Source organism: Myodes glareolus, chromosome 11 (assembly GCF_982192425.1).
Source record: "Myodes glareolus chromosome 11, mMyoGla1.1, whole genome shotgun sequence".
NCBI lineage: Eukaryota > Metazoa > Chordata > Mammalia > Rodentia > Cricetidae > Myodes > Myodes glareolus.
The window spans coordinates 5,494,016-5,520,296 of record NC_142036.1 but is presented as its reverse complement, the minus strand read 5'-3'; the positions used below and the strand labels follow the sequence as shown (position 1 = coordinate 5,520,296).

Here is a 26,281-nt window from a genome sequence, read left to right as displayed (position 1 = left end):
CAAACTTTCATACAGAACCATTACTTTCTATAAACTGTTGTGTCCATTTAAATAGTTTTTAGCTATGTTTATCACAACCAGATTCTGCTAGACGGGAAAAAAATGTGTACAAAAACACTTCTTACTGCGTGTTCTAGTTTTCTTCTCTTGTCATGAGCCATCTTTTTGGGGTGACTTCTGCCACAATCTTAGCCACAGTGGATTTGTCGTTCCAGGTAGGGACGTGAGATTTAGAAATGGTAGAGGAACAGAGATAAGAAGGAAACACAGAGACGCAGGATAGTACTAGGAGGGCAACTCAGAGAATACTGAATGTGGAATTTTGCCTATATTTATTTTCCATACACTTTTATACTCCAAAACAATAAGGGGGAAGAAGGCAAAAGACTGCTTTAACAAAGGACAGCCAGAATAGTTACTTGCTCCAATACTTGAGACATCAAGCCCTTAATTCCTGAGCAAAACATTTGATATTTGGGGTAGTGAACCCACCCTAGACCAAGTATCCTGCAGGCATCTACTCCCTAAGTCAAACCTCCTATTTCAAAAGAAGGAGCAGAAGTATGTTTGAATTCTCCAATTTAGTCAGGGTGGAGTGGACCCACCTATGTTGGCCATCTTAATGTTGAAAACACCAAGTAACCACAGCCTAGGTCAGGATGTCTTATTTTGTAGCCACACCTGCTGTCAACAACTTTGAAAGAGCAAAAATAAGCTCAAACTCTCTATCCTTCAGACAAAGGAAAATAGGCTCACATTTTTGGGTTCCCACATTCTCTGTTGCTTTAACACTAACCAAAATTAGCTTGAGGAGAAAAAGATTTATTTGGTTTTCAGGTTATAGTCCATCATGGAGAAAAGCCATGGCAGGGATTGAAAACAGACCATTTGAAACACTGCTCTCCATGACTTGCTCAGCTTGCTTTCTTATACAGCTCAGGACCATTTGTGCAAGGGTGGTGCCACCCACCCACGTTGTCTTGGCCCTCCTAAGAAAATGTGTACCATAGGCATCTCCACAGGTCAGTCAATTAAGGTCCTGTCTTCCCATAAGACTTCAAAAAAGTCAAAAACTTAGTAACAAATTGACCCATTAGCAAGTTTGGCTACTAGCTTGGGCTGCAGCATTGCTCCAGCTCCTCCCTCCCCCAGTTAGAGTCCTCTTCTATGTGCTGACCTTGTGGAGGTGCTTTCCAGACTTCACCTCCTGATGCTAGTCTCTTATTAATCACAGCTGAGTCTTCAGCTCCAGCTAACCAGCATCATTTGTTTCAGTAACACAAAAGTTTTTATTTCTACAGTTTATGAATTCAAATTTTATCACATAAACAACCCTTGGTTCTTTAGTCCATTTATCACTTGACTAGGATTCTAGGGTTTGTGGTAGTCCACAAGGGACTGAAGATATAGAGGGATTTGTTTTTCAGACTGTGAACACAGTGGCACTGAATGGTGTGAATATATTCCTTGAAAGCTGAATTGCATCATTCTGAGGGCTGTGGATTGCCTTTAAGCAGCCTGTTAAATATCTCTTATGTACATTGGACTGTAGAACATAGCCGCACTGTTTTTCAAAGGCCACGTTCCTGTTCTCCTGTGCATACCATTTGGTTTTAGCATTTCATCTGTAAGAACTGACATGTATAATACATAAAGGGGAGGACCTTAGGCAATTTCTCATGTTACCTGAAAAGTGGTATTTATGATTGTGGGTAAACCTCACCTGTGTTTATTTTTATTTTTTTATAAAGTATTGGGGATATGGAATAATTTCAAATGTTTGCTGGTTCCATAGGTCATTTTTGGATGAACTAAAGGCTTGTGTAACCTCTGGTGATATTGAAGGCATTGTGTGCCTCACAGCTGTTCTGCACGTTATTTTGGTTATTAATAAAGGTTAGTTACATTTTTTTTTCTCCTTCATCTTGTAACTTACTGATTATGTCCTTGTTTGTTGCTGCCGTTACAGATGTTTGGGAATTTGACCTGTTTCACCTCTTCTCTGGCAGCACAGAAGAGGTTTTCCCACAGCCTTCTCACCCTTGTTCTCTGATGTTCTCTGAGTACAGTGCCGTCCACTGTCCCTGTCAGTTCTGTATCGTAGCTCCTGTCTGCCTTTCACTTGCACTGTTCAGTGCCTGTAAATATCACTGGGTCCCTTCCTTCCCTTCCCTCCCCTCCCCTCCCTTTCCCTCCCCACTCCTCTTCCTCCCCCTTCCCCTTCCATCCCCTCCCCTCTTGCCTTGTGCAGGCTTGATAAGTGATCTATCACTGAACTATGTCACCAGCTCCCTTTTTAATTTTGAGGCAGGGTCTGACTAATATACCTAGGTTGGCCATGAACTCACTCTGCAACCAGACGGGCCTTGAACTTGGAGTTTTCCTGTCTTAGCCTTGCTAGTTGCTGGGATTACAGGTCTGGACCACTGAACTTCAGAATTGAATTTCTATTGATTTGCCCAGTATTACTTATGTTTAAAAATCTGGGTGAGCCCTGTAGCAAAGGCCTGTAGCCTCAGCTACTCAGGAAGCTGAGGTGTGAATCGTGTTCAAACTTAGTTTGGTCAGTATTAGTGAAATCCAGTATCAAAACTGTTTCTACAATTTATTTTTTTAAACAGTGGACATGTTGGCATCATGCCCCTTGAATACTTAAGTAATTTGAAAGTAGTGCTGGAAACATATTTGGCAATACCTATAAAATGTCAGCTCAGTGTAAAGACCAGTGGCATCGTTGCAGGCTGACTGACTGTATTCAAGTTTCCGTATTTTTGGTTAAGGTCTACTGATGTTAAATGCCTACCGCATCTGTGAAGATTTACAAAGCTTGAGTCCCTTTCACCCGCATGTTTGGGACAAGAATTCCTTCAGAATTTGGGAGTTCATAGTTTTTGTACTATTTATGTGAAACATACTGCTTGAAAATTCCCGAATTGAAAATTTAAAATCTGAAACACATATAAGTAGGACAAAAAGTTTTGAATTTTAGAATGTAGCAGATTACAGTTTTTGGTATTAGGTGCTCAGTCTATGATGTTTTAAAAAGTTTTCAGGCCCAGTATGGGCACCGTAAAAGGCTTGTCTGATTTAGAGGCACAGAGCCCCTGTGTTTGCAGAGCAAAGGACATACCTCATTGAGGAGATGTAAGCATGTATGTGAGGTGCTGAATACCTGCAGTGGAATATAGCACGATTAATTAAAATCCAGAGACAGATAATTGGGGTTCAACCTGATGGCCAGAAAAACAAATCAGCCAGACATTGGCTCTTACCTCCTCCTCAGTCTGAAATGGTGATCCTACCTCTAGGAATCTCAGAATGAGACTGTGTCTGAGAGCTGTCTCCTCCCGTTTTATATTCCCCTGTAGATCTGGGGTTAAAGGTGTGCCCTACTACTGCCCAGTTTCTATGGCAAACTAGTGTGGCTACTGGGATTAAAGGTGTGTGTCATTGCTGCCTGGTCTGTAAGGCTGATCAGTTGGGGCTGTTTTACTCTCTGATCTTAAGGCAAGCTTTAGTTATTAAAATACAAATAAAACTACAGTGGATGAATGTGATTTGTGCTGGTTTTCACTTTTTCCTGGTGATTCTCTACTCATGGCAGATGTGCTCTCACGGCGTCTCTGTGAAAGGGGTAATTGTCCTACAGTCCGCCAGGGTTAACTTGGGAGAAACAAGACCACAGATAACTGACCACATGTGCACAGCAGAAAATGTTATATATAGTGATGGTGAGAACTTCTTTTTTTCATTGTAATCTTCTTACAGGTAAACATAGAAGTGCAAAGCTGAAGGAGGTTGTAGAGACTGTGAACAGAAAGCTGAAGACATTTATGGAGATCACTTTGGAAGAGGATAGTCTAGAAAGGTAAATGTGAGACTTCCTCACCTGAGAGCTGGGTATGTTTGGGATTGCTCTTTTATTCAGTTCATTAGAGCCAGGTGATTAGAAGCAGTTGTAAGGTTGGAGATTGTGGTCATTTGAATGAGAATGACCCCCATACTAAATGTGATTGAATGCTTGGTGTGCAGTTGGTAGAATTGTTTGGAAAGGATTAGGAGTGGCCTTGTTGGAGGAGGAGTATTATTGGGGGTGGGCTTTGAGATTCCAAGCCATTTCCAGTTAGCCCTGTCTTTGCTTGTGCATGTGGATCATATGTAAGCTCTCAGCTTCTGCTACAGTACCGTGCTTGCTGCAATGGTTCCTGCTATTGTGAACTCTAATCTTCTGGAACTGTGACCCTGTAAATTAAATGATTGCTTTTATAAATTGCCTTGGTCATGATGCTTTGTTGTGTCAATAGAACAGTGACTAAAACAGATGTTTCTCATGTACAAATGCTTTTCAGAAACAAAAGAAAATCATTTGTGAAATTTTACTATAGAAAAGAAAGAACATTTACCCCCTCACAGTTTTCAAATGAGACATTGTTTTTGGCTAATTTGCTTCATTTGAAAGCCACAGGTATTTTCCAAGTATTAATGCAGGTCTGTCTTAAGAGTGTCAAGCAAGGTTCATTCCTAGCCCTTTGTGATATTATAGGGTGCCCACCAGAGAAGAAAACTCAGACTCAGTCTTTAGCCAATTGAAAGTCTTCATTCCAACTGCCTGGGAATATACTCAGTTGTTTGGGACCCAAGTGTAGTACCAAGCGCATAGAGTAAGGGGTTTCCACATCCTGGTATCCTCCTCCTCCACAGCTTCAGGAGGAGGTTTTGCACAAGCAAGTAGTTTAACAGACTCTAAGGTAAGTTAGCTGGGGCATCTTGACCTTAGCTTCCTAGAATAGAGTTGTGTAATTTTCCTCCTGGCTTCGTATTGATGAGATCAAATTCTAGTTAAACCTGAATTGGCCTCAGCAGAAATACAAGATGGAGGAACCTGTGCATTGTTTTGCCCTGTCTTTCTTTCTAGGGAATTTGGGTTGCTCAGACTGCTGTTGAAAAGCATGTTCCTGAGCCATTTTCCTCTCTAGGACATCTGTGCTGTTTATACGTGTAGTGGAGAGATCAATTTTTCCAGGCGTTTCACTAGGCAGTCTTAGTGGGAAGCAGACCACGCATACTGCTTAGCTGTCCTCTGCTTTGCAGAGAGCCTTTCAGAATCCTAGATTGCTGTTTTATACATACATTTGTGGAATGCTGCTTATGTGGACTTGTTACATAGGCATACATACTAAATGCTTACTTAACTAGGATTTAGGTTTACAAATGATTTTGACAATTGAGATATTATAGTGAATGAAAGGATTACTGAATACGTTTCTAGCCCATTCTAATTTTTAGTATTCTTAGCAAAATGGATCTTTGTTAGCATAATTAGGAACTATCCATAAAAGTAATAAAAAATATTTTTTTTGGAAATTTATTTCAATTATTATTTTTACTTTGGTGATGCTGAGAATTGAACTTACTGCTTCCTACATATATACATACACACTCATAAAATGCATATATAATATATATGCATATACATATAAATGCACGCGCACACACACACTGCCACTTAATTAGCTCTCCAACTCATTTAAAAATTTTAAAACATTAGTTTTATTTTTTCCGGCCATCAGAGTCTTAGCCAATTGGTAGTTTTCTATGCTGTTGTAGTTTGAACATGTATCACAAGCCAATACTTCGAATGCACGTAGAGTGTAGAAGTGACGCTACATGGTATGTCCGTAACATTAAACAGTGCAAGCAGTTTTGTGTCTGGAACAGTGACGCTGTGCTGTGTGCTCACAGCAGTATACTATTAGCTGCACAGCCTTGTTGGGGGGTCTGTCCTTTCCAAGCACTTCTCCTCCTTCATTCCTTTCACACACGAGTCATTTCTTCCTCAGCAGAAGACTCCTTTGTGTTAAATTCACACGAAACCTTTCCTATGTGCAATACAGAACAGGCATGCGGGGGCAGTAGACTGAACTGATTTGTAAAAAGCAGTGTGTTTCGGACAGCTGTTTCAGGCTTTCAGACATGTGCCAAGCAGCTCTGTGTGTGTTTTAGTGATGGGGATTACAGTTTAGGAAGTCCTTACTGCTTCTTGTACTATATGGCTTATTGATTTTGTAAATTATAGATAACTATATCTGTAAGGAATAGCATTTCAAGAATAAATAGGATGGGGATATTAAACATGAAGGTAATAGAATACATGTGACTTGAAGGCAGAAGAGAGGCTGAAGGAGAACAGTAGGAGGGAAGCAGGGGAAGAGGTGAAGAAGAAATTGGAGGAAGAAGATCAACATGAAAGTGTATGTAAAAGCGCTATAAATTGATAGGTAAATTCATTATATAAATGGTATAGAATTTGCATGTAACGTATGCATACCTTCTTGTTTACTTTAAAAATCACCTTTAGATTATTGACAGTCAGTGTGAATTGTGTCCTTTGCTAAGCACTACAGTGTAAGAAAAACATCTGCATGTGTTCAGTACAAACTGGGCTTTTTTTAAAAAAAAAGAAATGTTTTCAATGTGTATTATTCTTTTTATGGATGTGGAGACCATGGATACAGAGGGATGACTGTATTAGATCTTTTAATATTAAACAATTCTTGCAATGTTAGAATAATTTAGTGGACTTAAATTAGTTTTTAAAAGACTTAACTCTTAGGAAAACTGACCTGAGGGTACAGAGAGTTTCCGTGTGTCCCCTGTCCCAGTATATACTTGCTGTCTCTCACTATTTATATCCTAAACCATAGCAATACACTTGTTAACAGTAGATTAGCATGCATTGACATATCAGTATCACTCAGAGCCCCAAGAAGCAAGGTTAGTGGCTATTATGGTTAGGAATATATTGTGTTGGAAAACATCTGACTGTCCTTCAGGGTGACTATACAGTCTTGCATCTCCACCAGAGGGAATGGCAGTATTTTTTCATAAACTTACTACTATCTCTCTTCTTTGGCTAAGTGTGTGTTAGATCTTTCTTTTTTAAAAATAATATTTTTATTCTTTGAGACTTTTATATAATCAAAATTAATTTTTATCATATTCAATCCCTCTCCATCACCACTTTCCAATTCTATTCTCACCTCTGTATCCACTTGACTTGGGTCAGTGCCACTTCTCCCTCTCCATCCTTCGTCCTCTTCTCTTCTTTTTGTTAAAACCCACGGAGGTCAATTTGTATTGTCCATCTCCTCTTGGGAGTGGGGCCTATCCTGGAGTGTAGTCAACCTCCCAGGGTCTGGCACAGGTTATTCCATTGATGAAAATTGATTCTATTAGTACCTATCAAATGTCAGTAGCTTTTCAGCTTCTTGCCTGCTTTCTGCCCACTCCATTTTGGGATTTTTGTCTGATTTGAGCGTACACAGGTTTGTGCATGCTGTCATGCACTGTGAGTTTTATGGATAACCACTTTGTTGTGTCTAGAAAACACTGTTTCCTTGAAGTTATTCACCATCCCCACTTCTTACAATCTTTCTTCCCCTCTTCATTGATGATTCCTGAGCCTCAGGGAGAAGGGCTGTAGTAGGTATTTTCCATTTAGGGTGAGCATTCCACAATCTCTTATTATCTGCTTATTCACCAGTTGAAGGTCTGTTAATTGCCATCTACTGCAAGAAGAAACTTCTGATGTGGATTGAGAGATGCACTGATCTATGGATGTAGCAATAAATCATTAGAAATTATTCTAAACACTGTGTTCTTGTAGCAGAATAATAGCAGTATAGGTTTTTCCATAGGGCCTATAACCAGTCTAGCCACATGTTCTCGGCCTCATTAACAATGCCAAGTTTGAGTTCCAACTTATGAAGTGTCTGCTATCTTTTTTCCTTTTTTTTAAATACACACACACACATATATATATATACATTTCTTCATTTGGTCATTCTGATAGATAAGGTAAAATCCCAGAGTAATTTTAATTTGCATTTCCCTGATTTATGTTAGGTATTAAAAAATAAAACATCTCTCAGATATCTGTATTTCATCTCTGCTTAGTTCCATGTTCCATTTTAAATTGTTTTTCTTAATGTTTATTTTTTTATCTCATCATGAATTCTATAGACTAAATCTCTGTCAGATGTGTTTTCCCATTCTGTAGGCTGCCTCTAGAGTGGAATGTTGGTGTCCTTTGCTGTACAGAAGCTCCTCAGCTTCATGAGGTCCCATTTATGCGTTGTTGATTGTTAATGCCTGAGCTACTGGGGTCTTGTCCAGAAAACCGCTTTCCAATATTATAAGTTGAGGAGTGTGTTACCTATTTTCTCTCACAGTCGGGCTATCAGGTCTTATGTTGTGGTCCTTAGTCCATTTGTGGCTGAGCTTTGTGCAGGGTAAGGATGAAAATGTGTTTCATTCTTCTTTATGCAGCTGTCTAGTTTGAATAGCACCATTTGTTGAAGACCTTGTCTTTTCGCTAGTGTGTATTTTTGGCCTCTTTGTCAAAATTTAGGTGACTGTAGGTTTGTGGATTCATATCTGGGTTCTCAGTTCTATTCTGTTGGTCAGTGTATCTGTTTTTATGCCAGTACCATGATGTTTTTATCATTGTAACTCTGCAGTATAATTTAAAATTAGGGATGCTGATACCTCCAGTAACACCTTTGTTGTTCAGCTTGTTTTGGCTGTCGTGTATCTTTTGTATTCACATGTGAAATTTAAGGTTTTTTTCCTCCAATTTGATTGCAGCTAATAGTTTTGATAGGTATAGTAGTTTGGGGTTGGCATCTGTGGTCTTTTACAACATCATTCCAGGCCCTTCTGTTTTTTTATTTTGTATTTAGTATTATTATTTTTAATATTTATTTATTCTGTATACAGTGTTCTGCAGGCCAGAAGAGGGCACCAGATCTTAATGCAGATGGTTGTGAGCCTCCATGTGGTTGCTTGGAATTGAACTCAGGACCTCTGGAAGAGCAGCCAGTGCTCTTAACCACCGAGCCATCTCTCCAGCCCTTCCACTCCTTCTGTTTTTTAAAGTCTTCATCGAAAAGCCAGGTGTTATTCTGATGGGCTTGCCTTTATGTGTGAGTTCATCTTTCTCTCTTGGAGCTTTCAGTGTCCTTTTTTTGTTCTGTACTTAGTGTTTGGATTATTATATAATAGGGGAAGATTCTTTTCTGATCCTGTCTATTTGGTGTTCTATATGCCTCTTGCAGCTTAATAAGCATCATCTTTGATGATTTTGTTAGAAATGTCTTCTGTGCCTTTGACTTGGTACTCTTTTATATATGTTTTATAGGTTTAGATTTTAATAATATCCCAGAAGTCCTGTGTGTTCTATTCCTAAGGTATGTTTTTTGTTTGATTGTTTTTTAGATTAATCATTTTTGTTTGTTCCTTTAGTTTTTGGAGACAAGGTTTCTCTGTATTCTTTGTTGTCTTGAAAACTGTCTGTAAATCAAAGTGGCCTTGAATTCAGAGATGTTCCTGTCTGTCTCTGCCTTCTGAGTGCTGGGATTTAAAGACCAGCGCCACCATGCATTTTTCAATGACTGATTCGTTTCACCTGTCTTCTCTTCAGCTACTGTCTTGTCTTCCACTTGATCAATGCTATTGGTGAGATTTTTCCTCTTTACTTTTTGTTTGACAGCTTGAGTGTTTCATTTTGAGTCTTAACGTTTTAGCTTTTCTTCATTGAGTTTCATTAGTAAACTATGAAAAAATTCCATTTTTTTATCCTGGAGTTTTTCATTATTTTATTCAACTGTGTCTTTGAAGCCCACATTCAACCATTTTGTTCGTATTGTCTTTGAATTCCATATTTATAATTGCTGTTTTGCAATCGCAAATATTAGCTAAATTGCTTTTCTCAGGGCACATTATGATGAGGATACTGAATTCTGGAGGAGATATGTCTTGCTTATTTATGTTGACTGTGTTTTTGCAATGGGACCTTAGCACCTGGAGTTAGGTTGTTGGTAGTTTCTCTTTGTGTGAATGAATATATGGTCTCACCTTTGTTTGTTAAGTGTTTGGAGTTTGGTTTGTCTTTATATCAACTTGTGAGGTTGTGGATCAGCTGAATGCTGATTGGTATTCGGTCTTGAGGCCACTCTGTGTTGATGTATGAATGGGATATCAGAAGTAGTCCCAACTTACATTGGTATAGGTGTACCTTCTTACACCTACGAGTAAACTTCTCTAGGCTTAGATTCTTGGATCTGATCTTCAAAGGCTTGTGGAGTACTCTCTGAATTCTTGAGTTGGTTCTTTGGTAGCAGGGTCTGGGGCCACAATGATAATTTAGCAGTGTTCTCTAGAGGCAGAGAACAGGAATACACTCTCCTAAAATAAGTGGCCTGGAGGCCAGTCTGGGGTCTCCTGTCTTTGGTTGGGGCACAAAACTGGCAGCTTGGTAGGTAAGGTGGCTGATTGGCTCTGAGCATCACCACCTAAAGTTCTGGGGCAGATTCCTTACTATTCTAGATGTCTGGATTGGCTGATGGTATTTGGAGGACCTATCTGGAGTTCTGGGTCAATTTCCATGTGGTACTGGGTGTCATGGTTATTACAGTGGTTGTGTGACAGTCAGGTGGACAAAAATAGAATGTCTGTTAAGAACTTTAGCCATGAACTGGAGAGATGACTCCACGATTGGTTCTCTAAAGGCCCAGCATAGAATTAATATGTATTAAATATTACTAATATAATATTAAATATATTAAAAGGAATTTATTACACTGGCTTATAGGATGTGGTCTGAGTAGTTCAACAATGGCTATCCGACTGATTAGTTGTTTGGTTCACAAGGCTGAATGTCTCAACAGTGCCAGGCTGGTGGTAACATCTTAGAAGATTCCTAAAGAGCTGCTGGCTTTTAGTCTGTGTTGGAATCCTAAAGAAGCTTTTGTGCATGGGAATAGATATGAATCTATTTGCATTCTTCTACATGTTATCATCCAGTTAGGCCAACACCATTTGTTGAAGATGCTTTCTTTTTTCCATTTTATATTTCTAGCTTTTTTGTCAAAAATCAGGTGTTCATAGGTGTGTGGATTAACATCAGGGTCTTCAATTAAATTCTACTGATCTATTTTTATGCCAATACCAAGCTGTTTTCATTACTATAGCTCTGTAGTAGAACTTGAAGTCAGGGTTGGTGATATCTCTGGAGGTTCCTTTCTTGTACAGGTTTATTTTGGCTATCTTGGGTTTTTTGTTTTTCTATATGAAACTGAATATTGTTCTTTTGAGGTCTATGAAGAATTGTGTTGGGATTTTGATGGAAATTGCATTGGATCTGTGGATTGCTTTTTTAGGTAAAATTGCCATTTTTATTATGTTGATCCTACCTATCTAAGAGCATGGGAGATCTCTCCATTTTCTGATACCTTCATTTTCTTTCTTCAAAAACTTAAAAGTTCTTTTCATCCAGGTCTTTCTTTCACTTGTGTTACCCCGAGATAGTTCATGTTATTTGTGGCTACTGTAAAGGGTGATGTTTCTCTGATTTCTTACTCAGCCCTTTTATCATTTGTTTATAGAAGAACTACTGAGTTTTTTGAGTTGATCTTGTATCCTACCACATCACTGTAGGTGCTTATCAGTTGTAGGATTTCCCTGGTAGAAATTTGGGGCCTACTTATGTATACTATCATATAATCTGCAGATAGCGAAAGTTTGGCTTCTTTCTTTCCAATTTGTATTCCCTTGATCTCCTTTTGTTGTCTTACTGCTCTAGCTAGAACTTTGAGTACTGTGTTGAATAGATATGAAGAGAGTGGACATTCTTGTCTTTTTCCTGATATTAGTGATATTGTTCACCTGGTCTTGATTTAATTTTGGTATGTGATACCTATCCAGAAAATTGTTCATTTCTTTTACATTTTTCAGTTTCGTGGAGTACAAGTTTTTATTGTCTGACGTAATGATTTTCTCCGTGTCTATCATTTCTGATTTTGTTAATTCGGATGTTCTCTTTCTGCCTTTTGATTAGTTTGGATAAGGGTTTGTCTATTTTGTTGATTTTCTCAAAGAACCAGGTCTTTGTTTCATTGATTTGTATTGTTTTCTTTGTTTCTGTTTTATTTATTTCAACTCTCATTTTGATTATTTCCTGTCGTCTACTCCTTCTTGGGTGAGTCTTTTTGTTCTAGAGTTTTCAGGTGTGCTGTTAAGTCACTAGTGTGAGATTTCTTCATTTTCTTTATATAAGCTCTTAGTGCTATGAACTTTCCTCTTCGTACTGCTTTCATAGTGTCCCATAGGTTTAGGACATTCATTTCTTGTTGTGCATTCACTTTGTTGAATTCTTTCTTTATTTCTTCCTTGAGCAAGGGTTGATTCAGTTGAGCATTGTTCAGTTTCCATAAATTTGTAGGCTTTCTGTCATTAGTGGTGTTGTTGAATTCTAACTTTAAGCTATGGTGATCTGATAAGATACAGGGGATTATTCCAATTTTTTTTTTATTTCTGTTGAGGTTTGCTTTGTGACCAAGTATGTGATCAGTTTTAGAGAAGGTTCCATGAGGTGCTGAGAAGAAGGTATATTCTTTTGTGTTTGGGTGAAATGTTCTGAGGATGTCTATTAAGTCCATTTGAGTCGTGACATCTGTTAGTTCTCTTATTTCTCTGTTAGGTTTTTGTGTAGCAGACTTTTCTATTGGGGAGAGTGAGGTGTTGAAGTCCTTTACTATAAGTGTGTGGGGTTTGATATGTGATTTAAGATTTAGTAATATTTCTTATACATATATGGGTGCTCTTGTATTCAGGGCATAGATATTCAGAGTTGAGACTCCATCTAGATGGACTTTTCCTGTGATGTGTGTTAGATACTAGGCTAGCCACACCTGCTTGTTCCTTAGGTCCATTTGATTGGAAGTCTTTCCCAATCCTTTACTCTGAGGTAGTGTCTTCTTTGAGGTTGGGTGTGTTTCTTGTATGCAACAGAGTGATGGATCCTGTTTTCGTGTCCATTCTGTCAGCCTGTGTCTTTATAGGTGAATTGAGTCCATTGATACTAAGAGATATTAACAACCAGTGATTGTTTATTCCTGTTACTTTTCTGATAGTGTTTGTGTGTTTCCTGGTGTGAGCTTACCTGTGTTTTTGTGTAGTTTTCCTTCTAGTATATCCTGTAAGGCTGAGTTTGTGAATAGGTATTGTTTAAATTTGGTTTTGTCATGGAATATCTTGTTTTCTCTGTCTTTGGTGATTGAAAGCTTTGCTCTTGGTATGGTAGTCTGGGCTTGTATCTGTGGTCTCTTTTTCTGTACCACATCTATATCTAGGAGTTTCTGGCTTTCAGAGTTTCCATTGAGAAGTGAGGTATAATTCTGATAGGTCTGCCTTTATATGTTCATTGGCCTTTTTTCTTTGCAGCTCTTAACATTTTTTTTTATTTATTCTGTATGTTTAATGTTTTGATTATTATAGTAAAGGGTCTTTTTTTTTCTGGTTTAGTCTTTTTGATATTCTTGTACCTTCATAGGGATATCCTTCTTAGGTTGGGAAAGTTTTCCTCCCTGATTCTGTTGAGTATATTTTCTGTGCCTTTGAGCTGCAGTTCTCCTTCTTCTATTCCAACTATTTTTAGGTTTGGTCTTTTCATGGTGTCCCAGAATTCCTGGATGTTTTGTGTTAAGGATTTGTTGGATTTAACATTTTCTTTGACTGATGAATCTATTTCCTCTATCATATCTTTAACGCCTGGGATTCTCTCTTCTATCTCTTATATTGTGTTGGTTATGGCTGCATCTGTAGTTGCTGTTTGTTTACCCAGATTTTCGTTTTCAAGAATTCCCTCAGTTTGTGGTTTCTTAATTGACTCTATTTCTGTTTTCAAGTCTTGAGCAGTTTGAGCTGTTCGCTTCACCTGTTTGATTTTTTTCTTGGCTTTCTTTAATTGATTTCTTCCAATTTTCATTGTCTTTCCTCTATTTCTTTAAGGGATTTTCCATTTCCTCTTTAAGAGTCCCCATCATTTTTATAAAGTTTATAAAGGCCATTGTCTTCTTCTTCTGAGTTAGGATGTTCTGGTCTTCCTGTTGCAGGACCCCTAGGTTCTGGTGCTGCCATATTTCTTTTTATGTTGAATGTGTTCTCACAATGCCATCTTTCATCTCTTCCTCCAGGGGGTGCAGGTGGGGCCTGTGCTTCAGGGAGTCCCTCTTTCTCCAACTGGTAGAGGTGGGGTCTGTGACTTAGATGGTGGCTCTTCTTCCAGGTGCAGGCAGGTCCATGCCTCTAGTGGACGCTGATATGTTCTGGTTCTCCTCCAGCTGTTGTCAGGGCCAAGACTCCGGTGGTTACAGATGGGGGAATGGTTGCGCATGTGGGCATGCTGTTCCAGAGTGTTTGGGGTTTAGTGGGGCCTGGGATGTGCCTCCCAGGGCTCGGGCCTAGAGAGCAGAGCCCTCCGACTGGGAGCCCAGACAGTCATCTTTCCGCCTGGGTCAAGGCTCTGGTAGATGCAGATGCTGTGGGGGATGGTTGCACTTGTGGGCACCACAGTGTTTTAATTGTTTTAGTTTTATAATAATTTTTTTTTACTTTTTTAGAAAGTGTTTTTCAATTTATTCTTTTTATGGATTTTTTATTTATTAAAAATTTCTACATCCTCCCATTTACCTTTCACTCCCCCTACTGCCCCTCCCCTTCCCTCTCCAGTTCTAAGAGCAGTCAGGGTTCCCTGCCCCGTGGGAAGTCCAAGGTCCTCCATCCAGGTCTAGGAACGTGAGCATCCAAACAGACTAGGCTCCCCAAAAGCCAGTCCATGCAGTAGAATCAAAACCCAGTGCCATTGTCCTTGGCTTCTCAGTCAGCTCTCATTATCAGCCACATTCAGAGAGTCTGGTTTGATCACGTGCTCCTTCAGTCCCAGTTCAGCTGGCCTTCGTGAGCTCCCATTAGATCAGTCCCACCATCTCCATGGGTGGACACACCTCTCGTGGTCCTAACTCCTTGCTCATGTTCTCCGTCCTTCTGCTGTACATTTGGACCTTTGGAGCTCAGTCCAGTGCTCCAATGTGGGTCTTTGTCTCTATCTCCATTCATTGCCAGATGAAGGTTCTATGGTGATATGCAAGATATTCATCAGTGTGGCTATGGGATAAGGCCAGTTCAGGCACCCTCTCCTCTGCTTCCCAAGGAACAAGCTGGGACATCATGGGGTATTGAACTTAACAGAGAATTCTCAACAGAAGAAGTTCAAATGGCCAAAAAACACTTAAGGTCATGCTCAACCTCCTTAGCAATCAGGGAACTGCAAATCAAAACAACTTTGAGATACCATCTTACACCTGTCAGAATGGCTAAAATCAAAAACACCAATGATAGCCTATGCTGGAGAGGATGTGGAGTAAGGGGAACACTCATCCATTGTTGGTGGGAATGCAAACTTGTGCAACCACTTTGGAAATCAGTGTGGCGGTTTCTCAGGAAACTGGGAGTCAACCTCCCTCAAGACCCAGCAATTCCACTCTTGGGAATATAATAATTCTTTAAATTGTGTTACATTTATCTTTGACCTTGATATTTCTTTGACATTTAGTTTACTATTCTGATCTTTGTTTCTACATATAAGCATTAGTAATTTTGTCAGTATCACATAATTTGCTGCAGTTTTTATCAAAACTGAAGTAAATCTGACAAAGTTGGGAAAGAATGTAATCTTGGCACTATTGAATCCTCCTATCTATGAACATAGACTAGCTCTTCATTTGAATGAAAATCTCTTGTAATTGTGATTTCATAGTAAATTTTATTTAAGACTGACTTTATGTCAGATCAGCACAACTGCTGCTTTACTGTGCTGCTCTGTTTGTTTGTCTTGTTTAAATGAAAGAAACCACATGTGAGTTGGAACAGAAAGCTCAAAGTTAAGATTTTGTTTGTTTGTTGTTTTTCAAGACAGTAATAGCTCTGCCTGTCTTGGAACTCACTGCGTAGACCAGGCTAGCCTCAAACTTCACCGAGACCTGCCTGCCTCTGCCTCTCATGTGCTGGGACTAAAGGCATGTGGTACCACTGCCTAGATAAAGTTAAGAATTTTTAATGGAATTGGAATAAAGGATTATTCACTAATGAGAAAGAACTCTGAAAAATTAAAGGATTACAGGAAAACAGCAACCCAACTCGAGGCTGGGATCTAGAGAAACTTTTTTGCTGGCCCAACACTAACCATGGTGTTAAGCTAGAGCCGTGAGCCTATCTGTGGCTCAGTAGAGTAATGGAAAGAGTCTCCTGGAAAAATTTCCTTCTTCTGACAATTCAACCCGAAGAAGAGTAGTCGAGTGTGTGAGTCAGTTTGAGGGTTGTGAAGGAAATACTTTACTTTTAAACTATTGACTATTTACTAAGGTGTTTAATGCAGTTGGACTTTGCTACTGTATACTTTAGGAAGAAAGTCAGCTCAGTTCTGGGAACTTCTATGGCCTGTAACCTGCTGCAGAGATGACAAGATAACTATTGCGTTTCGGAAAGTATTCCAGTTGTATTGACCAGCGGATATCGGGACTACAAGCTAGCAAGAGTTGTTTCCATGGAATGCAGCAACAGCCCTAGCATATGTCAGTGTGTTTTTACTAGAATCTTGTTTGTTGAGTGGTGCAGACCACTCTGAAGATGAAAGGGAAGCCCTTCTTGTTAGTGCCCTTTACTTCTACACCTCATCAAAGGACCTGAACTTAAACACATGCATTGTGCTCATCTCCATGGCTTCTACAATTTTCTGTCATCAGCTCTCCTCTCTACTGAACCAACTTCTCTTTAAGGAGAAGATGCCCGTGCTTGGTGGGGCTCAGTTTTCTTCAATAGTTCTGGTGTTTTGTTGGCTAGCCTGTTGGGTTCCGAGTAAAGTTGCTCCTTTTGTACTTTAATTGCTTCCCTTGCTTTAGCATATGCTGTGTTGGGCATAAAACATGAAAACCTTAAGAAACACTAACATTTACTAATACGCTGTTGCAGTGAAATACCAAGCATTTTGTATTTATCACTTTCATAATCAGTATGAAGATAGAATGTGTTTGTAATTCAAGGTTATGGAAATACGTTAAGGGCTATGTTCCATCACAGATGTTTACTAGTGAGTTGATGGGCTATAATCCCATGGCATACAAGTACTTGCCAAAATTGAGTACACCTGTATGTGGGCTACCAGTGCCCTTGCTGTGAGAGTCTAGGAGGGTTTACTGATCAGTATCAATAAGTAGGCATTTATTCATTTGTTCCTCACTGGAATTTTAGTAGTCCTTTTAAAGTGATTCTGTGGCAGGATGCTTTTATAGCCTGCTTGGGAGTGTTCCTGTTGTCAGCTCTAGTGGACTTGTGTGGATAATTAAAAGCAATTCACTCACAAGTACTCCTACTTTTTAATAATTCTGACATTCTTCTGTCCTCCTGTCCCGTGTTCCTGGCATGTGGTATTGCAGGGACGGGACCGTATGTCCTCCCTGCTTAGGCTCAAGAGCTGAGGTATCACATACTCTCTGGGTCACTTGTCTAATGACACGTACATATAGACCCAAGACTCACGAGTCTCTGTCTAAGGTTTTGCCACTTTCCTTGCCTTGTTGAAACCGTGTGTCCTCTCTTCTTTGCCCCTTTAATTGCCGTTATTTGATGGCTAGTGTATTCCTGCTTTGCTCAGGGAACACAGTGAACTAGTTGTAGGTTCAGTGATCTCTATAGCATTGGAGCAGTTGTGCCAGGGTTGTCTGTGAGGCTGTGCAACCTGGCATCTGAGCATCTGAGCTGTTGAAGACAATAGGGAAGGAAGAGGCCACACTGCTGAGAGAATAACCTAACTCTTCTACCTCCCACTTAGCAGGCAGTGATACTTTTAATTGAATTGGGGGTGGTAACATGCACTATTTTCCCCGTCTTAGCCCTAACTCCTGAGCTGGTATTGTGTCTCCCCTGGAGGCCTGCAGTGGAGCAGAGGACTCTGAGTCAGCAGTGCTAGACTGGTGAGGTGAGCCGCAGGAAGGTCCCAGTTCCTTGTCCCAACTCCTAAAGAGCTGATACGGGTTGACACTTTTCCACCTTTGAAGTTAAAGAGAGCTTTGGGCTACTTCTGGTATTCACAAGGCAGAGCAGTACCCACTGCTCCTGTGTGATGTCCTTGCACCCTCTGTTCTGACCCCGGGATGTGTTTACCACCCTCTCAGGGGACAACCAGAGCTTGGAACTCAGGAACATGGTGAATAACAGGTAGATGGTAATGTGAGTCTTTGAAAAAAGTTCCCTTGGTTGGGAAGAGCAGTTCAGGCAGATAGATGTTCCCCAGACACTGCAAAAGTGTCAACACTCACAGTGTTAGGAATTGAAGAAACCTTCTAAGCCAAAGAAAGAGGTAATTCCAAAGACTTCCTGACATGGGGATCTGCAAGAGTTTTACTTAAATACACATGTGACTAGATAAAATACCTGAGTCTATGGCAAAGGAGAAAATACCAAATCTTTTCTAGGTTTTTGCTGCTACTACAGAGGCTGCTGGGGTTGTGATAGCCAAGGCCAGAATGTATGTTCCATTAGTAGTGACTGTCAGTGACAGCTGACGTGTGCTGGATACATTTGTTTAAAGAGATGTTTCAAGAGATTCTTGCTTATTTCTATCTGTTAATGTTACTTTCCGAAATCTAAAATGTCAGTCTTCCCCTGTTAGACTCTAGACATGCGGTCAGTACACCAAGCAGGGGACACTCTCCATCAGTCTTCTCACTTGTAGTGCAGGCCGCAAGAGACTGATCACATGACTTCTTCAGGCTCAGAATGTTTCTTTGTCTGTGGAACTTTTGGGAGTAGTTTGAGGATCATCTTGGGAGAGGACACTTGGGAGCAGACTGACTTAACATGTGACAGTGCCGAGCAGGAGTGTTAGCTGACAGGGAGAAAGGGGGACGGAACAGAACCTATACTTTCCAGATGGTGGATGTGTTTAAATCTGCAGTGTTGCCACAGTGTTTTATATCGGAGTGGTTCAGCCATGGTTCTTGTGTAGACACCCTGAAGGGAGGGTAGAGACTGCTTCAGTGTTCCCACCACTAGGCCTGGGTATTTAGGCAGGCCTGCCTCAGGCAAGTGGAGGTAGACAGGATGGCCATAGTAGCAGAATACAGTGGTATGGGTGGATGGTTTTTGTTTTCCTTGTTTTCTCATATGCAGTGAAGAGTCAGGACTGAAATGCTGGGTAGGACAAGCCACATTGTGCTTCTGTGTACTGGATCTAATGAGGGAGCAGACTTCAGAAAAGAGTAGTACTAATAAAAGTATTCTTCTCCAGCTGGATGCCACCAGGTGAGCAGGTGTTACTAGGGCCCAGGATGTGGGCTCTGCAATAGGTGCTGAGACTTGGCTGGGACTGTGTTCTGCTGTGTAGGTCAGAGGCTTATAGATCACAGGCTGTTTTCAAATGTGTCTGTTACATACCATTTCTTAACTCTGCTTGTTTGAGGGAACTGAATCTGTGTCTTTCTTCTTGTTTCAGGTTCCTGTACGAATCATCAATAAGAACTTTGGGAGAGTTTCTAAATTCATGACAACACCACCATCTTTGAGTGTGTAGAAATAGACTCATGAAAGTGAAATGTGTGTATATCTTTCTTGCTTTTTCTTCTTTTGTCAGGCTAAGCCTGAAGTCCTGAGTCTGTAGTTACCCAAAGATGAGGCCAGTAGAGCGCACTGGTGCTCTGCTCTACACGCTGTGCCTTTAATCAGCTGGCGGTCATGGAGAGTGGTGAAGATGTGGAGAAAGACTGGCAAGCAGCTCGCACTCTCACCAGAAGCCTTGGCAATTCGTCTGGGAACTGTGGCCTTGGCCAGCTCCTGAGTTCGTTGGCCTATAACTTATCTACTATTTATTATTTGTTATGAAATTTTCACTGGAACAGATTTCTCTTTGACCTTTCAGCAGGGCTACCATTAGTCCACACAGAACCTTTGCTCAAATGATGAAAAGAATCACTCTGCCAAGACATTTTACTTAACTGCCTTCTATTGTACAGTTGTAATAAACACACAAATATATAGCATTGATATGAAGTGTCTACTCTGTTGCACTTGTGAGGCGCCTAAGTTTTACATCTGAACCAGCAGTCCTACTCCATTAAAGGTCATTATCAGATCAGAGAAGACTTCTATTTTGAGTGTTGCTGTGTACTATACATAATCAGGGATAGAGCAGAAATAAAGTTAAGAATGCCTGCGAAAGTGGAAGTGAATTGAGGAAGGCCTGTGCCAGGAGTGAGTTGCTACCTAGAAATGATTGTCATATCTTAAGACCACGGTAGAATGTTGCTCAATGCCCAATTGGCCCTGCTTTTCCTCTGCATGTCTATGGCAGAGACACTGGTCTTTTCCTATATTGATGATTATAGAAGACGAAGCAGAGAACTCAAGAGTTAAATGCTTGTCCAAGGCCCATATAAATAATGGGTTAATAGCTGGGCAGTGGTTGTGCTCTTAATCCCAGCACCTGGAGAGTTGCCTGCAGAAGCAGAAGGATCTCTATGAGTTTGAGGCCAGCCTGATCTACACAGTGAGTTCCAGGACAGCCAAGGCTATACAGAGAAACCCTGTTTCTAAACACAAGAACAACAACAAATAAGGGGTTAATGATGTGAAAGAGAAGAAGGATCCTCTTGACATTTGTATAATATGGCAACCACGAATAGCAGTGACAACAGTTCTGTGTCATTCATCTAAAAATGCTAGCAAGTGTGGTACCTTGTGCACATGTGGAGAACCAATGGCGCCAACACCGTGGTAGAAGGATCCTCTACCTCAGGACAATACTAGGCTTCTCTAGCATCTGTCAGCCCTCAACACACTTTCCTCAGCAAAGACTCCGGCAAACAGGGTTGAGTGGCCTGAACTCAGCATAGGGAGCTGAGTGGATGGCCTCAGCAGGTGGTAAAGATGAGATAGCCAGATCAAGCTGAGAACTGTGACACCACACATTATTAGACTGTTGCAGAAATTGAACCAGTTTGCCTTCCAGTCAACTTGTGACAGATTCAGCAAGGATATGCATAAGTTGGCAAGCTAACAAAACTTACTGTTTTAATGATAGAGCACAAGTGTGGTGTGCTGCCGGGAGACGATCTGCAGAATAAGAAGACTTTGCATCATGACATAGCATGTCTTGCAACTTAGTGAAGACTACAAATAAGAACTAAAATGTTAATCCATGTTCTAAACATCTGTGAGAAATGTGGCACTTTTGACAACATGACCAGATCATCATTGAGAGATTCTCCAGGAAGTTGGCTTTGAGATTGCTGAAGCAGGAACTACCACAAGAAGACAGAACCTTCAGTGCTTGTGTACTTAGAAAACTCAGTCTTTTCTGAATGGAATGCAGATACACAAAAGATCACAGACAACAAGTTATAATATTTTTACACTTGCCAGTGGCCAAATAAATGAGAAACCATTGATGTTACCCCCGCTGCACCTCTTAAGACTTCCTCTCCTTATTTTTGTTTGTCCTCTTTTTGTTTTTCTTAAGGTTTTAATACTTTCAAGGACTTTTTAAAATAATAAAAGACATGGCATTTAACTGAGCTGAAGAAGTTGATTACTATTTTTTCAATATATCAACTATAACATAACCTTAAAAATGGAGTTACATCTTTATGGGTTAATCTATCCCTAAATAAACCTTATACAGATGTTTTCTCTTGGTCATGTGAAAAAAACACATTTAAAAAAACAAGCAAAAATAGATAGACTTGTGGCCCAGTAATTTTATTTGGTGTCAACTAATACAAGTTGTTAAACTTGTGGCCTCTGAGCATTTGATAATCTAAGAAAATCTCTAGGCACTTTGAAACACAATTTAGCTAATGCTGTTGCTTATCTGTTGGAGAACATTCCAGATTTGATTACATTCTTAGCCTATACTACTTAGATTAAATATTTGGAATAAATGAAATTATTCAACATTCCCTCTATTCTTGGAAAGATAGAAATGTAAGTGTTAATACAAATATCACCGTGACTTCCTACTTACTTACAGGTCTGGTTTATGTCAGATCATTTTCAGGCTCTTAGGGAGTAGCTCTGACAGGTCGATGACTTTGTAATGTAGAAGACATGTGAAATGCTCATATTTTCCTCAGATTGTTCCATTGCTAATGCTTGAATAATTTTGATGATTGTCAGAAATCACCAATAACTCAAGAAATGTTTGCATTACACTTCAAAGTAGCATAGAGTGTATATTTTTTTCTCTCATTTAACTTTTAAGGGAAATTTGATTCTTCCATTATGTGTTACAGTCAATTTACTAGTATTAAATGGCTTAGCAGTTAAGAACACTTGTTCTGGGCTGGAGAGATGGCTCAGTGGTTAAGACTGCTCTTCCAAAGATCCTGAGTTCAATTCCCAGCACCCACATGGCAGATCACAACCATCTGTAATGAGATCTGGTGCCCTCTTCTGGATTACGGACATACATGGAGGCAGAATGTTGTATACATAATAAATAAATAAATAAATAAATAAATCTTTTTAAAAAAATAAAAAGGAACATGTTCTTTCAGAAGACCTGAGTTTGCTTTTTTGAACTCACAGTAGGTAGCTCTTAGCCATATGTACCTCTAGTTCCAGGGTATTCTGGAAGTACACATATGTGGTATACAGACACATACTTTAAAAAACAATTACATAGGTATAAAAAATAATTTTTATTATTGCTGTTACATCTGAAGCAACTGTGGTGTTTTACCAGGAAAAGGTTTTTTTTGTTGTTGTTTTTTTGGTAGGAACAAGGTTAATGGAAATCTGGACATATGCTTCCCACAGTGTCCAACAGCAAGAATCCAGTTGTCCATGTAAACCCACGCATTGTGCCACTCACCCCTCAGATACTGCATGATGAAGAATATAGGATCCAGGAGACCTGGATACTATGTTCCAAAGACTGCTTTCACACTGATTGCAAAATTTGGTATTCCTCTCAGTTACTTCACATCCTCCAAATGACATTGCCATGGTTATGCTGGCGTATGCGTGCTGCTGCTAGATATGAGGTGACTCCCTGTAGCTTTGATTATACTTCCCAATGCATCCTGCTGACTGGGTGGTTACTCCAAGCCTGTGGTGTATACTGCATCCTGCTGGGTGTGGAGCAGTGACTCATTTGGTTTATACTGCCCAATGCATGCTGCTGGTTATGGGCTGGCTACTCTGTAGATTTGGCTTACATTGCCTGGTACACCTTTGTGGGTGTGGGTGGGGACTCCAATGCCTTGGCTTTATACTGCCTGGTGTTTGCTGTTGCACACCTCACCATTCTTGAATCTTTGCTGGGGAAGTGGCTACTCTGACATCTGATCTGTTTTTTGTACACAGTGACACTCTGTGTCTTGCTAAGTTATCTGACTTCTTCACAGACTGGTTTGGATCTATGTCACCATTGCTCCTGGAGTATCTTTGCTCGGGGAGTCTCTGAAATTGTTAGTCTCTGACTCCTTTCCAATTCTGGAACCTAATTTTGCTGCTCCCAGGCTCCTACCTCCCAGAACTACATGACTCTGGTCTCTTTTTGTCTCATGTTCATGACTCCATATGAGTATCTGCCCGTCTTTACTAAATTGTAAGAACAGACACTGAGATGATCCTGTACAGGTCTAGACAGACAGACAGGTGGGTGGATAGCAATTCAAATAGGCTTCATTAGCGGTGAGGACTGAGCCAAACCCCTGAGATAGGTATTTTCTGTTGGTCCCTGGTGTGTAGGCTGATGGGGTTGTGGCCATCTGTTACAGTACTAAGTGTTAACCCCTTTCCTTTGGTGTGCTCAATACTCAGGGCCAGCTTTCCTGGTGCTCCCATGTGCTCATTTGCCCCCAATCTACTTTGTTAAGTGGTATTTTTGGTAGCTTGAATGAGAATTGTCCCATAGGCTCATAGCCTTGAATATTTGGTGCTGTGTTAGTGGAACTGTTTGGAGGGGGTGTTTCACTGGGAGCAGGCTTTGAGATTCAAAAGCCCAAGCCACTCCCAGTTATCCATTTCTGGCTCCTAGTTGTAGCTCAAGATGTGAACTCCCAGCTGCTACTGCTGACATCATAGATTCTAGCCCCCTGAAACATAAGCCCAATTAAACACTTTGTTCCATAAGTTTCTTTGGTCATAGTGTTTTGTCAGAACAATAGAAAAGTAACTAAAGCAGTATGCATCTTGAGGGTGGTGTGAGGCCAGATGGAAGGTGTTTGTGTGCAGATCCCACATCTGCATCTACTCTCAAGTTGGAGTCAAATGCTGCTTGTAAAATGCAGTAACAAAGGACAGGCTAATCTGAAAAAATACACACAGCCTGATCTTGGTAGTGTCCTTGCAGTCCTGTCAGAGGTCTGAGCGCTCGTGTTTGCTTGTTTGGCTCAGCTGGTTGCACACACCCACTTGTGTTGCAGTGATGTGGCCGTTCCATGCCAGCCACTGAAGAGATCATGGAAAACAACTTCAGGTCCACTGTGTTCTGACCTTTTATTTTATTTTATTAGTTTTTGGTATTTTGCTTCTGGCACACAGACTTTGTCTTTTAACCACCAATTTGTGGTCATTGTTTTAAATTTCTGTCTCTCCCTATAATGATATTTGCATAGGGAATAAATCAGATTTTCAAAACCAGTATATTTTAAGGATATTCTCCAAGCTTTTATTCTATTAAAAAAATAAGCAAATCTAGATTGTTCTAGAGTCCCCTGCCTTAAATAACGGGAGTGCACCAGACACACTCCTTGCTTTAGCTTCAGCTGCCTATCTGGGAAGTGCTTTCCAACAGAATGGAGTCCATGTGTGTATCTTTGTGGCCGCTCCCTGTACTCTGGAGACTGTCAAGTGTCCTAGCAGGAGGACTGCAGTGGGTTACGCCCTACACATTCCTCTGCGGTTTTGGTCTGTAGTTGTTGGATTTCTGAAAGAGATCTTCCTTCCTCTTATCTTTCTTTTTTTTTAAATTTTATGATTTATTTATCTTTTATTTTATGTGCATTGGTGTGAAGGTGTCAGGTCCCCTGGAACCAGATTTTCAGACAGTTGTGAGCTGCCATGTGGGTGCTGGGAATTGAACCCGGGTCCTTTGGAAGAACAGTCAGTGCTCTTACCTGCTGAGCCATTTCTCCAGCACCTCCCTCTTGTTTTCTTTTCCCTCCCTCCTCCATCCCTTCTTTTTTCCTTTCCTTCTTTCTGGGCAGGTCTCACTAAGTAGTTCAGGCTGGCCTTGAACTTACAATACTGCCTCAGCCTGAGTGCTGGGGTTCTAGGTAGGCAGTCTGGCAAATGGATTTCTAGTGGTGTTTAGTTGCTGATCCCCCCCCCCCCCACCCTACACTCCCGGCCTAGTATGTAGTTTTATCTAACCATCAGCACCATGTGAGAATGTCTTTTCCCTCGACCTTGCCAACCCTATGGTATATTCTCGACATTTTGGAGATGAGTGAGAAATGGTGTATTATCTAGTTTTAATTTCCATTTTATGGGCCAGTTGGTGCATTTCTTGAACATTCTGGATTTTTTTCCCTCAACTTCGATGCCGACTTCTGAGTAGCTTGTGCTGCTACCTGTCCTGGACCAGGAAGAAGCCGGGTGCCTCTCCATTCCCTCTGCCAGATTTCAGTGTGGTGGCTTTCCTTGGGATGTTGAGTTGTACAATTATATTTTATGGTTTCCTTCTCTTAAAATAGGTACTTTCTTTAAGTGGATTTATACCTTTAAAAAAGATGACTTCACCCTTGTTGCCTGAGCTTTGGGCACCAGAGATAGTCCCTCGTACTACCTTGCCCTTTAGTCATTTGTGAGCAGCAGTCAGCCTGAGGGCACATTCAGAGGGAGAAGCCCAGCATTTCTTCTGCTGACCTCCATCAGCTTCACTCAGTCACTCTGCCCCTCATCACTGCCAGTCAGTTCCAGAGTTCAAGTCTGGAAGACCAGTGGGGCTCCCTATTAGTGTTCTCATTGGGTGTCAGATGAGAAAGCCTAGCTGATGCTTAGTTGGGGTGCTTTATGCTGAGAAAAGCTACATTTCATGGTACCCCAGAGAGGATTTCTCAACCCCTTTCATTCCCAGGAATGGTTCTCCACTGTCTTGCTTCTGTGTGTTCTGTCAGGAACCTTCCATGAGGCTCACGAAGCACTGGCACTCGGAGTCAAAGGCTACATGAGAACTTCCTGTTCGAGCTGTGAGGGCTGCAGGGAAAGGTTGTGTTACCATAACGTAAGGAGGAACTGAACCCGGACTCGCTGACTTGACATTGCCCCATTAGGATAATGTAGGGATGTTCTCATGTTCCTTGTCTGTTGTCACACATGTACATTTGCTTTGGGGATCCTGTGACATACTCCACACAAGGTATCTTTCTAGAAGTGTCTTTTC

At 40.6% G+C, this 26,281-nt stretch overlaps 1 protein-coding gene across 7 annotated transcripts in view; it reads left to right on the top strand.

The window, feature by feature from the left end:
* Ncapg2 (non-SMC condensin II complex subunit G2) overlaps window positions 1-21,464 on the top strand; it is a 67,189-nt gene extending 45,725 nt beyond the window's left edge. For 6 of the 7 annotated variants that reach the window (XR_015739172.1, XR_015739171.1, XR_015739170.1 and 3 more), the window contains 4 exons: window positions 1,796-1,896; window positions 3,769-3,868; window positions 8,779-8,984; window positions 19,388-21,464. Coding sequence is in view for 1 of the 7 variants with exons in the window: in XM_048437722.3 (XP_048293679.2) it covers window positions 1,796-1,896; window positions 3,769-3,868; window positions 19,388-19,439 (253 nt within the window). In the remaining 6 variants the exon portion in view is untranslated. The remainder of the gene's footprint in view (window positions 1-1,795; window positions 1,897-3,768; window positions 3,869-8,778; window positions 8,985-19,387) is intronic. The other variant, XM_048437722.3, reaches the window with a different exon arrangement.
* Window positions 21,465-26,281: the final 4,817 nt, after the last annotated feature.